Raw genomic sequence first — 18,003 nt, forward strand, 5'->3', positions numbered from 1 at the left:
CCGCACCCTCTGCAGCTTTTTCCGAATCGCCTCCTTTAAGTTCGACAGGGTGTGATAGTACCGCGCAGCGGTGTGATGGTTCAAATCTCCAAAAAGTCCAGCAACAACATTCCTTGGGCGTCCCAAAACACTGTTAGTAGCACTTGTCCTCCACTTTGCACAGGCGCTACAACGGCGCCATCTGCAGGATCGCAGGCAAACTTGTGTTTGGGTGTGCTGCGCGTGGAACCGCTGCCTTGCTTCCCCCATTACCCAGGACTAGTTTGCTGTCCTGGGTAAAACAAAAGGGGAAACTTATTTTCGAACTCCCCCTGTATTATTTCCAATTTTCTTTAAACTAGTTAATACAATTAACAATAGTTTTATATTAATTTTTCTTCTTGCTAATGTTTAATTTGGATGATAAAACGCTTATTACTGTACTTTCTGTAGCTAAAGACTATAATTAATAAACAGTAACAGAAATAAATACTGGCACATTAACAAAACCAGTTGTTGCTGATAATAATACTGATAAAAGTTATTAACCTATAATAGACATATTTTACAAGTTGTATTTTTTCTTTACTTCTTTAAAATTATTCTAATTTTTATATGATAGTTTTTATTAATTTTATTACCTTTTTTGAATATTTTTAGGTAAATCAAACTTATTGATTTGTTATGTAACAAATGATGTTTTTTTTGAATTTATTGGTAATAATTAACTATTAAAGAAAAGATTTTACTATGAATTAGATAATAGAATAGTAATTAGAAATTAAAAATGGATTTGGTTGGTTTTTATAGCAGATACTTGAACCCAAATATTAGAGAATGAAGAAACTGATTTAAGTATGGTGATAAATCATTGTGTTTCAGAAGAAGAGTATAGTTTAAAAGATCTTAATGATTATTTAGAATCTATCTATAAATATAACACTATCAGTTGAGTTGATTTTGAGTTTAATGTCCCGTTCAGCAGCGAGGCTATATGAGACGTGGACCTACGATTAACGTGGATTCCGAATCACTTGAGCTCCCGCCGGGAATCGAACCCACGTCTCCCGCGCCAAAGGCGCGTACGCTAACCGCTTAGCCACGAAGGAGCTCTATAACACTATCAGAAAATCGTTTGAAAATCAGAGGAGAAATCGAAACACACATGGAAAATGTACCAATAGGTTATATTGAATTGTTCTTAGTTTTAAGAATTGAAAAAATTTGAAAAGAATACACTATATATATATATAGGAGATAAACTACCAAGATTTCATTCTTTCGAGGTAATAAATATCAATGGTAATGTAGCTGGTGGAATGTTTATTGAAAGTGGTCATTAGGCGAACAGAGAAACGGAAGTTATAGTCATTTACAACCTTTCTATCATTTATTTTAGTCCTGTAACAAGAGATAATTTTAGTGGAAGTTTTCTAAATAATATTAAAACAGGAGATAAGTTCTTTAAGTAATTATTAATTACTTCGAAAACACTACTTAGTAGAGTTTTTTTTTTTTTTTTTACTTTAACGTCTTACCATTACATTCCGAGGATGATGGTTTAGAACAAAACGATAGAATGAAGATAGTAGAAAAAGACGGAGGAACCGCAAGAAAACTCACACTCTACCACAAAGTCCACTTAGCGCAAGCTGGGATCGAACCAGAGTCCCCACAATCAGAAGTAAGTGCACTACCATTGAGCCATTGCAGCCGTGGAATAGTCTGTGTTATCGATATATTCCTATTCCGAAAGAATAAGCCTTTAACTCAATAAGCATTATTATGATTTTATTGTTTAGATGACAAACTAAGGAAAACATAAAACTATCTGACAATCAGTGGTTAATTTACTAAGGAGTATTTTGTCTTCTCTAGGAAACCACACAAATAAATTATAATATTAGTATTTCATTTCTGAACAATTTTGAAAACACAATGATACCTGTGATGCGTTCAAAGTTCAAGGATCTGCCACCGGGAATAAAATCCCCGACCCCTTACACCAAGTTTGAGAGTGTAAAGTAAAATCATTCGTTCCGTATCTCAGAAACACGTAACTTATAAGTTGAGAAAAAAAAATAGACTCAGGAAGTAACTTGTGATAGACCATTTCGAACGTAGAGACTATCTGGTAACTAAATAATATTATACAAGCAAGAGAGCTAAGAAGCTTATATTTTAGAAGAAACATTGAAAACTTAGAAATAGAAAAGTGTGGAAACAGAATTGCCCTGAAGAAGAGGAAACAATGTTTGGCCAACGAATTAAGGAGGAAACTCAATCTAGTCAGCGAATATGCAATAAATATGAGCACGATGACAAGAGGAATTCAAAAAGAATTGAAAATTTCTATAATGAAGAAGGCAAATTCAATGGAAGCAGGAAGTGAGTACAGAAAAACTTTTAGAGAGCAAAATACCTTTTGAGGCAGATGGGAAAAAAAAATACGTTGTAAAGTTGTGTAACAACAAGATTGCGCTAAGAATGACTTTACAAAGGAAAATGAAGTAAAGAAGAATGGAAAAAGATTTGCGATAGCGAGGGGAAAGTTCGAGGTAATTTATCTAAATGAAGAAACTGAAAAAGAATTAAGTTTATTAAGAATGTAGGAGAAGAAAGAGAATGAAGAAATATTAGGAACTTGTAATAAAATGTCGAAAGAGTCACCATAAAGATTAATAGAAAAAAAAATGTGGTTATATTAGCTAAAAAGCGAATAGAAGGTGGAAGGATTAGTAAAATATTAGCTTCACACCGTGCTCACTGTCAGGTAAAGTTCAGCTTCGAATGTGAAGGAGAAGGAGAAGTAAAACAAAGCTTATATGGATGAAGTTGATGGAAAACATATTTACTATCAAGTAATATTTGAAGTTCTGGTCTAAAACACATGTATCACGATTATTTTCTGTAAATTGGTCTCTTTTCAATGGATCTGATAGTAGCCAACATAGGCAAGTTTCACTGTATTATGAGAGAGAATTTTCCTTAATGCGTTACGGCGAAACAAAGCCATTTGAAATGCATTGAACAATTAGCACAATTTAACGTAATAGTGACAGCTTCTGACAATTTAAAATATATCACAAAATGAATACACAATTCAATCATAATATCAAGCATGCATGCCTGCAGGAAACAAAATCACTGGAGCTTTCATGAGAAAAAGGAAATATCAGCGCAACAAAATTAGGTCAAAAAATGAAATCCTTCTTCTATCAAAGGACCTGAATTTCTGGAAACAAGAAATGAGTAAATCTATCCCTCCTTTAGCGATGCAAGGGCTCGTTATCCAGTTAATAAGTACGAAATCTACATACAATCGCTAAAGGCATTACGAAACAGTAAATATGTACATAACATCCTTTAAATACAAGCTTACTTGGTATGATGGAGCTGAAGAAGAGTGAGAAATTATATCGAATATGTAAAAGAAGTAGTTGATGAGCTATCGAGTTGAGTTGATTTTGAGTTTAACGTCCCTTTCAGCAGCGAGACTATATGAGACGGGACCTACTGATTAACGTGGAATCCGAACCACATAAATTCCCACCGGGAATCGCACCCGGGTCTCCCACGCCAAAGGCGCGCAAGCTTACCGCTTAGCAAGGAAGGAGCTTTTGATGAGCTATGTAGTGTGACGTTAATGCTTCTACGTAATCAGCATTTACCAAGTTATCGTTCAGCTTTCATTTGAGAGTATGTACCGTCTCCAGGCCCCTTAACGAACTATGACACTAGAGTAGAGTGAGGAGGGCATATTAATTATTGAAGTATAGTGTGTAAAATTTCATTCCTATATTTATGGCATAATATTGGATATACAACAAATGTTACATTATACATAAATTAATCTTGCCATAACTCGCTGTAACACATCAAAGTCTCAAAACTGCTGGCGAAGGGAATAGCGTAGAAGTTATTATTTAGTCCTTTTGTGTTCATGGAAACGAAGAAAATTATACTTATAGCAATTTTAAATTACTACAGACTGTCAATTTCTCACTCAGAGAACTTAAGAACTAAATTTTATCACAATACTTATTTTATACAAAACTAGATAACTTGATAGATGCTCACGTATTTTTAATATAGTTGAAGTAATTATTAGCAAGTATCACGATATACAATTTTCAATTTTAATTCACTGAAATGGGATGAAAATTAAAGCTTGTTTTCGCAATTTTTTATCGCAAATTTTTGCATAAAATTTGGGTTATCAATTATGTGTAAATTCTCATTGCTTATCATTAATTAACCTAAAACACACCTGTTGCAGTAATTTGACGACAACAGCGTTGGCAGGGGCCACGTTTCTTTCAAATGACCACACTCGTTTTATGGACTTGCATTAAGTAGCTTTTTTACATGGCAAATCTAGATCAATTTTGTTACATTTTTGCACCAACGGATAAATGTTGATGCATCTGTTCTGCATATATATATACACAGGAATTCACCCGCAGGAAATCAGTTTTCTGCAAGTGATATAGATTTTCTTCATTTTGTACATTTTTTTTTTTTATTTTAGACTTTCGGTACTATCTTGCGTTACTTCACATAAACGTTACAAATTCCAACATTTGTCATGATCTCGAAAATATCTACGTAGTACAAGCTTACATTTGTTTCAAGTCTCAGGTCTTTACCGTTCTTGGTTCAAGAGATATAGGCAATCAACCTTGGGTTACGGATACACTGTATATAGTTTTCCATACTTTTTTCTAATCGGTATCCCGAAAATTCCAATCTAAACATTTTATTAACCGTATTTGTTAATTTGGGATTAGTTAAATTTAAGCATTAAAGGACGATGATCTTATTTTGTTAAATTTTTAGGTTTGATAACGAAGAACGTACGAAGATAGAGAAATACGATATGAGTGATGTGAAATTGGGATATGCATTGACTCAGTCAATGTCTTTAAAGGTAATCTAAATGTAGTTTTAAATCCTTCTTAAGATATGATGACATTCATTATTAATAAAATTAAGGAAATTTTGAAACCAGATTTAATGGAAACACACTAGGAAAGTATTGTAATAGTTTTCATATACATTTTGTACATGATGACCCTTCGTTTGATTCTTAAATACGTTATAAAACAATATTCTCATTCACTGTATAAAATAAGATTTAGAAGTATAAGTGTTAAAGTTTCAACCTGAAAGTTAAGTATTAGAATCTTTATCTTGCTTATTCTAAGAATTTGACGTAATACTAACATGTCAGAAATATGGCGGGTTGGTGTGTAAAGTGCGTTAAGTCAAAAGTTAGTGTTTTAGAGAAGTCGCATTTGATAGTTCAGATATAAGTAGTTCAAAAATCCGGTTTTTGGGTTTCAGACATAAATCCAAAAAACAATCCTATTTTCCACGAAGAGCTACAGCAGCTAATCATTTGCCCAAAACCGGATTTTAGATTTATGTCTGAACTTTCAAATGGGATTTCTCAAAAACACTATTTTTTGACTTAACCCACTTTACACAACCACCTGCCATATATAAAACTTAGCGAAACATATTATTATCTTAACGCTTGGTTGGAAACTAAAAAGTAGAAATAATACAGTATGTTTCAAAAATAACTAAACACCTATACATATAAATGATTACATATTGAGAGATTTATTCCAAGCGGTGCAAGTTTCCTGCAAACGTATGCAATTCTGTGATAACTGCAATTCGCCAGGATGTCGACATTATGACAAATATATATATATATATATATATATATATATATATATATATATATATATATATATATATATATATATATATATATATATATATATATGTGTGTGTGTGTGTGTGTGTGTGTGTGTGTGTAGTTTTATTATCTGTCCATATGTCTTTGACTTAAAAAAAAAACACGTCTTTCTGTGTGGTCCTGAGACTGGTGCTATTTTAGAACACTGAATATTTCTCGTTAAGCGTGAGTATGGTGAGTACAAATAGATAATAAAAGATAAGTTTTCTGTTAGATTTCCAGGCATTACGGTTTCTAGTCGTCATTGCGTGAGGAAGGTAATCTAGAAATTTACGGAGGCTTGATCGGTAAAAGAATATGAAAGAAGTGGTAGATCATGAATATTTGATCAAAAAAAGTTCAAAATGCATCGAGTGTCCATAAATAGTCTTTTCAACTTTAGACTTTAATAACTTTAAAATTACGGTAGATACAACAAATGGTTTTCAACATTTGACAAAACTCATAAAGTGTTTTTTTTTTTCAGGTGACGCAGATTTGACAAAAAATGTAAAACTCCAGAGGATAAAGGTCAGTGTATAACCTGGTTCATAGAAATGAAGCCGGATAACTAAGTGCAACGAAACTTTTGGACACAATATGGGACCACCATCCCAACCATCTATTCGGGAGGGGAATTTATGGAAACAGGCAGTGCTTAAACAGGGACGGGTCGCCCATTTGCTTGGACGCCAGCGTGAACAAGACACAGCAGGCATTTGCAAGGAGACCAACAAAATCAATGCATATGGCGGCCAGAGAGTTGGAAATGCCACGTTCAACTGTGGTCAAATTCTTAGTCTTTATGCCTACAAGGTACAGCTGCTTCAGGCAGTAAAGCCTACGGACAAACCTCAGCGCGAACAACTAGCAGTCGATATGCTAGCCAAGATTGACGCAAATAATTACGTTTTGGAAAAGATTTGTTTCTGCGACAAGTCAACTTTTCAAATATCTGACAAATTTGATCATCATAAGATTCATATATGGGAATCAGAGCGTCGTGATGTTACACGTAAAATGGAAAGAGACAGTCTCAAGATCAATGTGAAGTGCAGACGTATGCACGATTGCATCATTGGTCCATTCTGTTTCAGCGAGCCTACCATCAACAGTGATGTTTATTTCAGCAGGATGGGGCACCACCACACTTTATTCCTAGATGTCTATCAATTTCTGGGTATGGAAAGTTCCGGATAGGTGGATTGAACGGAGTGGGTCCGATTTGGTGGCTGCCATGATCGCATGACTTCACACTAATAGACTGCTTTTTATGGTGTTTTTTTTTTTTTTAAAGGATCAAGTGTACCAAACCAAGATTATCTACCTACAGATTCTGAAGACACGCACTCGCAGTGCATTTGAATATGTCACTGTGAGTTCCTGGAATGCATAAAGAGAAATTGAATACCGACTGTACTTTATAGTGCCACTAGGCGTGCACATATTGATATGCATGAGGAAAAATGTTTATGAGTTATCTTGTAATGTTGAAAATTGTTTGCTATTATCTAATACAGTTTCAAAGTTATTAAATTTGTAAAGGCAATTTATGGACACATGGTATATCAACTGCTATGTAACATAGTCACAACAGCTCCATGCCAAGTCTATGCTACGTATTGTTGTAACTACTGTATGACATTGGGTGTGTAATTACTTTTCGATCGCATTGTATTAAGGGTAAAATTTAATTCAATTAGATTATTTGATTATCGACCAGTGTTTAGTCCAGTACGAAAACTAGATAATCATATTAAAACAGATGAAATCGATATGGTACCTATTCTAATCGACTGAAGAACATATACCATTGGTTTAAGACAAAATCTACGGTAATACCAGTATTATGATCATGTTATGTATCAGTGAACAATATTGTCGCAAATGCTTTCGTGTTTTCTAAAGCGACGAGGGCACGTGCAGAATAATTGTCCTTTCCTATCCTTCAGTAAAAGGGAAGATTCCTTTAAAATTAATACAAATATCTATATTGCTTCAGAATGAGGCCATTTGAACAAGAAATCAATATATGTAATTTCATAGAAACCAGGACTAGAAACAGCTGATACTCTTCTGTAACGATGTATAATCTAGGTATTCTGATTTAGTGAAAATTAATTTCATCGCACAGTATGCAATGGACCAGTAACTTGCAGAAATGAAGATTTAGATTTACCTGGCTCACTAAAGTAACAGTAATTGTGGAATTGTATAGCTTCCAGCATAAATTCCTGACGAATAAAACACTGTAATACTCACTGTAATGATGAGTAACATGTGTCACTGGGGGTGGAAATACTGTGCATTGACAGTTGCCCACACAGGTCTTCGAAGTACTCCGGGTGTTTTTCTTCAAGGCGGGTATTGCCGATGTAATCCATTGTAGACGTTCTGGGTCAATCTTTGTGCGTCTCACTTTCGCGTTTCATAGTAACTTGATCACTCCACGAAGGTAAAAAGTAGACTGAATAATACGTTCAGTTACTTATAGAAGTTCAATACCTAGAACTATAAAACCAGTCCAACAGTTCTAGCTTTAACGTTAAATCGCCCAACGAAAAATCACTGAATCTTCCGTCTGCTTTCATGTCGATGATGACCTGTACATAAAACAATAGCCTCGGAACTGAGAGGTTGTGTTTGTAACTTTGCTTGCGTCTCTTCATTTCCTTCAAGTTGTCTTTCGAATTGCTTCCGTCAATGGGATGTTATAGTTAGTATATTTCTACAAGTATACAAACAATGCAAATTCTTTTTATTAAGCAAAATGAGCTTTTCTATTGGTACATTTCTATTGGCAATTGCGTATTACTACTAGCCCTGGCTGATGTCTACCTTTTATTTTCAAATAAAGTACGACAAATATACAGGGTATTTCAAAACAACACCAACACCGTTTGGGAGGTGATTCCTGACACCAAGATTAGACAAAAAGTATAGGGTGCACAAATGCTTCCTTTCGGAGTTATAGGCTGCCGAAATCATGAAAAAATGAATCTTAAATATCCATAGCTCCAAAACTATGGAACCTACCGTAGTCGGGTCAAGACTTCACTGACGAACTACTATGTGCCCTATCCAAAAATTCATGTTCAGAATCCTGTGGTCCTTCCGCAACAACTTTTATAGAGGTAGTTGGTGAGTACTTCAAATTATAAGCCCGTAGCCAAACTCACTCTATAAAAACTGTTGCGGAAGTACCGCAGGATTTTGAAACATGGATTTTTGGATAGGGCACATAGTAGTTCGTCAGTGAAGTCTTGACCCGACTACGGTAGGTCCCATAGTTTTGGACCTATGGGCCTTTAAAGCTCAATTTTCCATGATTTCGACTAACTCCGACGACTATAGACTAACTCCGAAAGGAAGCATTTGTGCACCCAAATTGGTCTATACTTTTTGGCTTATCTTGGCGTCAGGAATCACCTCCCAAACGTTGTCGGTGTTGTTTTGAAACACCCTCTATATTGAAGTAGGGACGGATTTCATGTTTTGAAGCCCCTAGACCGAAAAGTGTTTTCCCCACTCACCCCAAATTACAAAAGTTTATTATAATCTAAATAAAAGAGTTCTCAGTAAAAAAAAATCTTAACGCTTTTACAATTCAGGGTATCGCAACAGTATATGGATTAAAAGGTACTACGAAGTACATGCCACTTTGAAACTCAAGTATGACGAAGTTTAAAAGGGGAAAAGGCGTAGTAGGAAAGTAACAAACGTAGTAGGAAAGGCAATAATACATTAGTCCTGGTATACATACACGGCAATGATTGATTCTACAAAACATTTGAGAATAGAGAAATTAGGAAAAGTTGCTAATTGTTCGTATAGCACAAAACATCCTTAGTAATAATTACACTATTACAGAAGCTGATAACTCCCAAACAACATACATTATTATTATTATTATTATTATTATTATTATTATTATTATTATTATTATTATTATTATTATTATTATTATTATTATTATTATTATTATTATTATTATTATTGTTGTTATTATTTGTAAACGATAAGTCATACATTCAAAATCTATATCGATCACAATGACAATTCTTCTTCCGAGAATTTACTTTATACTCCAACGATTTCAATTAAAATTTTGTTCTCGATAATTTTGCTGTTGATAATTTTCTTCTTCAAATTTTTGCCTAGTCATAACTCCCGATGGAAAGATTTATACATTCAGGTTGGTCTATATTTTTCATAGTCTCTTGGTGTTAGGTGTCTCCTCTGTGGTGTCACCTCTCAAACGTTGATATTGTTTAGAAATACTACAGCTAGCATAGGCGCCGACTTTGGGGGGGCAGGACACTTTTGCCCCCCCAATATTTAGAGGTAGGGTCCTCGCCCCTCCAATATAATCCGGCCGAGGAAGAATTAACAAAGAGGAGCAAGAATTTCTGTTGTAAACTTCGTCATTCCTTTAATTCAACGTTAGGAATAGCCTTCTAGGAATGCGCACGAGTCAAGCTAAAACTCGACTCGAATTCGAATCGAGTTCCGAGTCGAGTCAAAGGTAATTTTCTCGAGTCGAGTTCCGAACCGAGTCGCTGCTTTTTAGGTCGAGTTTCAAGTTGAGTCGAGTTTGATAAATGGCTCGCTCGTTCAGCTCGGTTTAAAATCATGGTATGATTAGACTGGAAAGCGAAAGCCATAAGAAATGTAAGCGATAAAGTAGAATACTTTTATTATTGTTCACGAGAGGGGACACTGCATGTATCTCGTTTCGTCTCGATAACGAGACGACAAAGTATTTTATAACGAGACCTCAAATGTCGTTAGCACCAATTTAAGTATATACTTTAGTTCTAACCATCAAGGCTGAGACCTGCACGGTCGAATTTTTGAGCCCAAACAGAAGCTCAACCCGGGTAGTGATGTAAACTTGCTCGGCTCAGTTCAACGGAGTGAAATGCTTGAGCCGGCATGGTTGGGATGAGCCATCGATTCACCCCAACTGAGCTATCAGCTCTGTTCGTCTCGGTTTGGGTGAGCCATCGGCTTAGATCGGCTAACCCAGGCTGACAACCATAAGCCCGAGCCGAGCAGTTTTGAACATGTTTGGCCAGCGCCCTATAACTTTTAACAATATTTGGCCTTAGCCAAATCCTTGTTTCTAAGGAACTCAAATCCAGAATCTCGTCAACGATGGCCATGCCTCCTAGACTTCACGGCTACCGAGGTCGGCAGTCAATTAGGTTTTAGTATTCAGATAGAAACTACCTATCTTTCATGTTTATACACGGTGTTGTTATAGTAATAATAATAATAATAATAATAATAATAATAATAATAATAATAATAATAATAATAATAATAATAATAATATAATAAGTTGTAGTAACAGTAGGCCTAGTATCAGTGATAATAATTACACTGTCTATGTAGGATAGTTGAAGAGAGCACTTGAAATTAGATAAAATTTAGCTCCATTTGGCTCGTTCTGGCTCGACTCGACTCGAAACTCGACCTGAATTCGAGTCGAGTTGGAGGAAATTTTTCGAACTGAGTTTTCGAGTCGAGCTTAAATATGTCTGTTTCGAGTCGAGTCGAGTTTCAAAGAAAACTCGCTCGAAGTCGCTCGTGGCCATCCCTACAGCCTTCTTATTCGATAGAAAAGGCGTTTTTCAGACTGGTGTTGAATAGAGCACTGAAGCTTCAACCAACACTCTGGCAACACTGACCTGACAAGTGAAGATCAATGGAGTGTGAATTTTGCAGCGGAGTAGCGGATCGAGATTTGTGGGGGGGAGGGGGCCTTCATCAAGCAGTTAATTGAAAACGGTTGAATACGATGATGATATATTTATTCATTGCTTGGACCCCCCAATATTTTCGTCAAGTCGGCGCCTATGACAGCTAGGTATATAAAAAGTACAGAAACAGAAAAAATATAGACCAACCTGAATGTAAAAATATATGTTAGAATTGGATAACGTTGTCTTCTATTAATGATAGTAAAATTATTTGTTTCATATACTATTTTTTCGATGTTCCCACATAACCTCATGAGAAATTTTGCTGTAACCCATCTAATCGTTAACTGAAGATAATTGTGGGTATTGTAACACCGGTAATTATAATTAGGTAAAAATAATTTGTTAATGCTACGAAGTTCTTTCTACTTTTTTGTGAACATTACGTGGTTTGGATTTAAATTTACAACTAAGAGATAAATTAATTAACAGTTTTATATATACAGACGATACATCTCTTTTCTGTTAACAATAATAGAAACTGACAACTTTCGTTACATATACAGGGTGTTAACGAACTATACCGACAAACTGTAAGAGGTGATTACTCACATCAAAATAAGAGAAAGCTCATATTTACCTATTGCGAAAATTGCATAGTTTCAGAGCTAGAGCTGTTCAAAATCGCGAAAAAGCTAAATTTCAATAGGCCCTATTTCGAATTCCAGAAACTGTGGATGGTGGTTCTTATCAGCGTAAAGGAAGCCACGCATACACAATCCAAAAGTGCATATTTCATCAATTGTCAATAGGTGTAGAGGGTATTACCTACTGGTATTACCTATAATTTTCAGATTTTTCAATAGAGTTTTCAGATATACCCTGATTTCAAGAAGGGTCCAAAGTAGACAGGAGGTAAACTTTGACAAAAATGAACATCCAACTTCGGAGTGAAGGCGGAAGTGTTAGGAACCGGCCGCAGCATTACTCCTTTGAGTTTGGAATAACGTGTGATGATATGTATTTCGCCTCGGTATATTTCACATTTTCCTCACTTATAAGCGTGAAAGAAAACATCGCACCATGCGTTTTCCCGAGTACAAGAGACTGTGTTCCTGACGATCCTTAACATTTTCGACATCGTGCCAAAGAACTCCGTGTTCGCTGCTATCAAGGCTTATCGTTTGCCTACTTTGGACCAATAATAAAGTCAGAGGATATCTCAAAATTCGGTTGATGGCATGTCTGGGAAATTCACCCTGCAGCGAATAACTGTACACCTATTGAACATTAATGAAATATGCATTTTTGGATTGCGTATGCGTAATTTCCTTTACGCTGATAAGGACCACCATCCACAGTCTCTTGAATTTGAAATAGGGCCTTTTGAAATTTGACTTTTTCGCGAATTTGGACAGCCCTAGCTCTGAAACTATGCACTTTTCGCCATAGGTCCATATGAACTTTTTCTCTTATTTTGATGTAAGTAATCACCTCTTAAAGTTTGTCGGTATAGTTCATTAACACCCTGTATATATATCAGTTATTCGAAAAGCGCACCTGTTTTGGATCGCCTGACAAATTTTTGTTTGCGGTTGTCAACATTGTTTTGTATTGTTCCTCTACCCACAAACATTTCGATTGTCACCTTAGTCTGAATTTCTGACATTTCTTCAGTTTGTGTCTAATCATGGAGCAGTTTATTATAGTGCAACATATGCTAATTGTGAAAACATTTAAATTTTTTATCAGAACGAAAAAAGTTATGCAGCAACTGTAAGGCGACTTCGCGCGATTCTAGGGCGAAATAAGGCACTGAATGAATCAACAGTTCCCAGACTTACGAAAAATTTCATTGAAACGGGTTCAATAGCAAACATTAAAAGTCCTGGGCGTCGTCGTAGTGGTCGCTCTGAGCAAAACATTGCGGTGGTTCATGACAGTGTAGCTGTTAGTTATTGTATTCCGGCGCACTAGAGGAGGCCATATGCCCGACGTCATTCACCATACCTGAAGTTGGAATGTGTGATGAACATGTTTATAAATGTTGTTAGTATGTTTTGAAAATGTTAAATATGTTAAATCTTCGTATATTTAAACTAAACGTACGTATATACAAGTCTTAATGCCAGTTTAGGATAGATAAACATGTTTCTTTTATCGCAATGATCCTTCTCAAAGTATCATAGAAATAAAAAAACACAATAACACACTGAGCAAGGCTATGTGATAATAAGTAAACAAACAGTATCACGTAACAGTTTCAACACAATAACTGTGTCTTCATCAGACTTCCACTCCTTCTGGCTGCTTGGGAGTTGGTCATCACTTATATGGTCTCCGGAGATCAACTTTTAATCAGGCTCCGCCCCTTCATTAAAAAGTAACACTTGTGTGGCTTTCACTTTCCCTTTTTTAGCTGCACACGTGTCCAATTAAAAGTTTACTTTTTTCGTTGGATACATTCTGTCCTCTAATTATCCTTATTTTCCTTATTAATTTTTTCCTCTTTCTTTGTTCTTCCTTTTCATTTCTTCTTCTTTAAGCAGAATCTTCTCCCACTCTTTATTTATCGAGAATCTTGCATTCCAATTCATCACCTTGTCTCCTGCCCTCATAATCTCCCTAGCTTCCTTCCATTTTCTCACCAAAGTTCTGTTCTCTACTTCTATGACCTCTGCTCCTTCCCACCCTATCCTGTGGTTTGTCTCTTTGTGATGCTTGTATATCGTATTGTTGTCCCTTTTCAATCTTACATCATCCTGGTGCTGTTTAATCCTTTCTTGCATTTTCTTTTTAGTTTCTCCTATGTAAATTTTGTTACACTCCGCGCATCCTACTCTATATATTACTCCCCTTTGATCTTTGTCCTCTACTGCTTTTCTCTTGGTTCTTCTTACTAATTCAATTATTCTGCTTCCTCCTTTTCTGTACGTCCTAATTCCTGCTTTCCGAAGCATTCTCTTTATCTTCTCTGTTTCTTTGCCTAGGCTTTCTATTCCAAACCATTTTTTGTTCTTGTCTTCTTCCTCTTTCTTTCTCTCCCTTGCTATGTCTCTTGTTATCTTATCCTCTTCGTTGTAAGATTGAAAAGGGACAACAATGTGATATACAAGCAACACAGAGAGACAAACCACAGGATAGGGTGGGAAGGAGCAGAGGTCATAGAAGTAGAGAACAGAACTTTGATGAGAAAATGGAAGGAAGCTAGGGAGATTATGAGGGCAGGAGACAAGGTGATGAATTGGAATGCAAGATTCTCGATAAATAAAGAGTGGGAGAAGATTCTGCTTAAAGAAGAAGAAATGAAAAGGAAGAAGAAAGAAAGAGGAAAAATTAATAAGGAAAATAAGGATAATTAAAAGGCAGAATGTATCCAACGAAAAAAGTAAACTTTTAATTGGACACGTGTGCAGCTAAAAAGGGAAAGTGAAAGCCACACAAGTGTTACTTTTTAATGGAGGGGCAGAGCCTAATTAAAAGTTAATCTCCGGAGACTATATAAGTGATGACCAACTCTCAAGAAGCCAGAAGGAGTGGAAGTCTGATGAAGACACAGTTATTGTGTTGAAACTGTTACGTGATACTGTTTGTTTACAAATAAAACACAGTTCTGACCAGAGCAGAATGAAATATATTAAAAACTATACTTACAATGTGTTACAGTTTCAAGGACCTAACGTCCTCTTCATCAGACACAAACAATCTGATGTTTGTGTGTGATGAAGAGGACGTTAGGTCCTTGAAACTGTAACACATTGTAAGTATAGTTTTTAATATATTTAATTTTGCTCTGGTCAGAACTGGGTTTTATTTGTTACTCTACTTATCCAGAGCCATGGAGTTTGTTCATTATGTTTGTTTACATATTATCACATAGCCTTGCTCAGTGTGTTATTGTGTATTAGTACAAAATGGAAACAAGGCCTGATAGAATAGAAATAAAAAATATATTTATTTTTATTACAATGACCAATTTCAAAGTATCTTATGTACTTAGTATACTCTGATTCTTGTGTTCACTATCTGTTATCAAAAGAAATTATGTGCTATAATTCATTTTATTAACAAACTTTGCTGTTAAAAGGTTTTCTTGAATTCACCGGACGAGTTTCCACAAATAACGAAGAACTTCATTGAATATACTGATAAAGATAAAGGAGTCTTACTCGTATACCTAATGGATTTATTTTCAACAACCAGTACACCTGCAGTGAAAGAACTATCTTTGAGTCAAAGAAAATGTTTGTTTCATAAGGAGCAACCTATGGATATAAGCCCGATTTACACCCCAGTGGCTTGTAAACTAGAATGTCAGCTTAAACCTCTTATGGAAATTTGCGGCTGTTGTCCTCACTTATTTCACAGTTATGGTAAGTCGTTTTTATATATATATAAAAACATTTTTTAGATTTTACATTAATTTAATTCGTATTAACTTAATGTAATTTGTTGATTACATTAATATTTTAATTGATTGAACGTTGCATTTCAGCATCGAAGCTACGAAGCTACATGAAATGGATTTTTTTTTTTTTACAATGACAGACATCTGAGAATTGTCTGCAAAGAAGAAGACTTAGGGAGTACTTATTTATGAACGCAATCGATTTACTATTTCGTTTACTAAGAAATATTCTCCAAAAGGAAAACGAAAAAGATACATTTTAATGTGTGTACTTGAAAACTTGTACTAAAAGTCATATAATAATGTATGGTTTAAAAATTAAAAAATAAATTTGTTTCAAGAACATTTCAAAACGAACTTTTTCACTGTTTCCGTGTAAATTATGTAAGAATTTGATATGCGAAGTGGTATCAAAAAGTTTCGAGACTAGTACTTTAACACGGCAGCAGATAGTAGTGCAAGGCTGCACGCACAAGCACAAGGAGCACCGACCTTCATAAGTCAATGTGCCAGGAGACATCGTCCTGTGTATATCGAGAGCTATGTAGTTGGTGCTGTTCTGAGCACGCGCGTTACGCGTCTCTGATTTCATCATGGACAACAAGATAGAAGAACAAGTGAACATGAAATTCTGTGTGAAACTGGACAAATAAGCCATAGATATTGTTCACAGGATTCGGCAAGTGTATGGCGATGCTGCAATGAGTTGTTCGAAATGTTTTGAGTGGCATGCACGCTAGAAGAGCGGAAGAACATCCTGAAAGACGATGAGATATCAGGACGACCTTCAACGAGCACAACACCCAAAAATGTAGAAACGATTCGGCAACTTGGGCATGAGAACCTTTGGACAATAATCCACAACATTGTTGCCACTGTCGATGTGTTATAGGAAACAGTCCAGGCAATCATCACATATTATTTGAACACATATTATTAGCCGTGCTGCTGCTAAGTTCGTCCTCAGGCTGTTGACCAAGGAGCAGAAAGGAGATGGCGTCGAAGTCTGCCAAGAAGTCCGTCAGCATGCCGTGGATGACCTGTTCTTCATGTCGAGGATCACTACCGGTGACGAAACTTGGGTGTGCGGGTACGACTCTGCGACAGTCTTCACAGTGGAAGAACCCATCATCTCCACGACCGAAAAAGGTGAGGCAGGTACACCGCTCGACCAAGTGCATGCTCAATTTCTTTTTCAACATTCGTAGCATTGTGCATCACGAATTCGTCCCCAAGGACCAGACAGTCAATAGCAAGTTCTACTGCCAGGTTTTAAGTGGTCTGACGGAGGACATTCGGGGCTCAACTCATTCCAGCATCGCCGTACTCTTCCCAAATCATGTCAAGCGTCTGTGTGGTGGATTTGCCCAATTTCACTTCAAATTGAACGTTCACACGTTGTACAAACTTGCTGTCCATGATGAAATCGCAGACGTGGTAACACACGTAGGCAGAATAGCATCAGCTGCACAGCTTCTGATGTACACAGGACCATGACACACTGACACCATAGGCACACTGACTTCATAGGTTGGTGCTCCCTGTACCTGTGTGTAACCTTGCACTGCCATTTGTTGGCGTGTTACAGAACTAGTCTCGAAACTTTTTCATACCTCGTATATATTTTAAAAAAACTAATGCGGACCAATACGTATTATGAGATAACATAAAATGTCCTTGCCGAGAGTGGTGGTAAGAATCCTGGAATTGTGCACTTTTGAACGCGAAATAGTGTGTAGGAAACAGTTTATAGTGTGAGGGTTAATCTTGCATGATGGTTTGTGCACAAGCCAACTACATCTAATTTAACGAATAGTCAGGGTTTGGAGCACTGTCAGTGGTAAGTTCCATCTTTTGTAACCTCGATGTTTCGGAACGTAACACACAAGAACTCAAAATGAAATCCATATCAATTTTAAAACTACATATAGCCCTCAAGTTACATACACTGAACATACGTAAATTCATGCATTACTACTTAATTAATATAAGTAAAATTTACGAGCAGTACTCACACCTGAGGTAAGAAGTAGTAGACCTCATAGGACACTATTAAATTTATAAATTCTTTTTTGAGAACCATCTAGTGAATCATGTATGAAGTAATTAACTTTGTTGAGTGATTATTAATTAGTTATTTTTTACCGTCTATATTGTAAGAA

The 18,003-nt window shown here is 35.9% G+C and overlaps 1 protein-coding gene across 1 annotated transcript in view; it reads left to right on the forward strand.

The window, feature by feature from the left end:
* Positions 1–17,512: 17,512 nt before the first annotated feature.
* The window catches only part of LOC145685175 (uncharacterized), a 48,789-nt gene continuing 48,298 nt past the window's right edge, over positions 17,513–18,003 (forward strand). Inside the window, exon 1 of the mRNA XM_081757528.1 lies at positions 17,513–17,533. Coding sequence (XP_081613654.1) covers positions 17,513–17,533 — 21 coding nt within the window. The remainder of the gene's footprint in view (positions 17,534–18,003) is intronic.

Source organism: Thermobia domestica, chromosome 5 (genome assembly GCF_964235325.1).
Source record: "Thermobia domestica chromosome 5, izTheDome1.hap1.1, whole genome shotgun sequence".
Lineage (NCBI taxonomy): Eukaryota > Metazoa > Arthropoda > Insecta > Zygentoma > Lepismatidae > Thermobia > Thermobia domestica.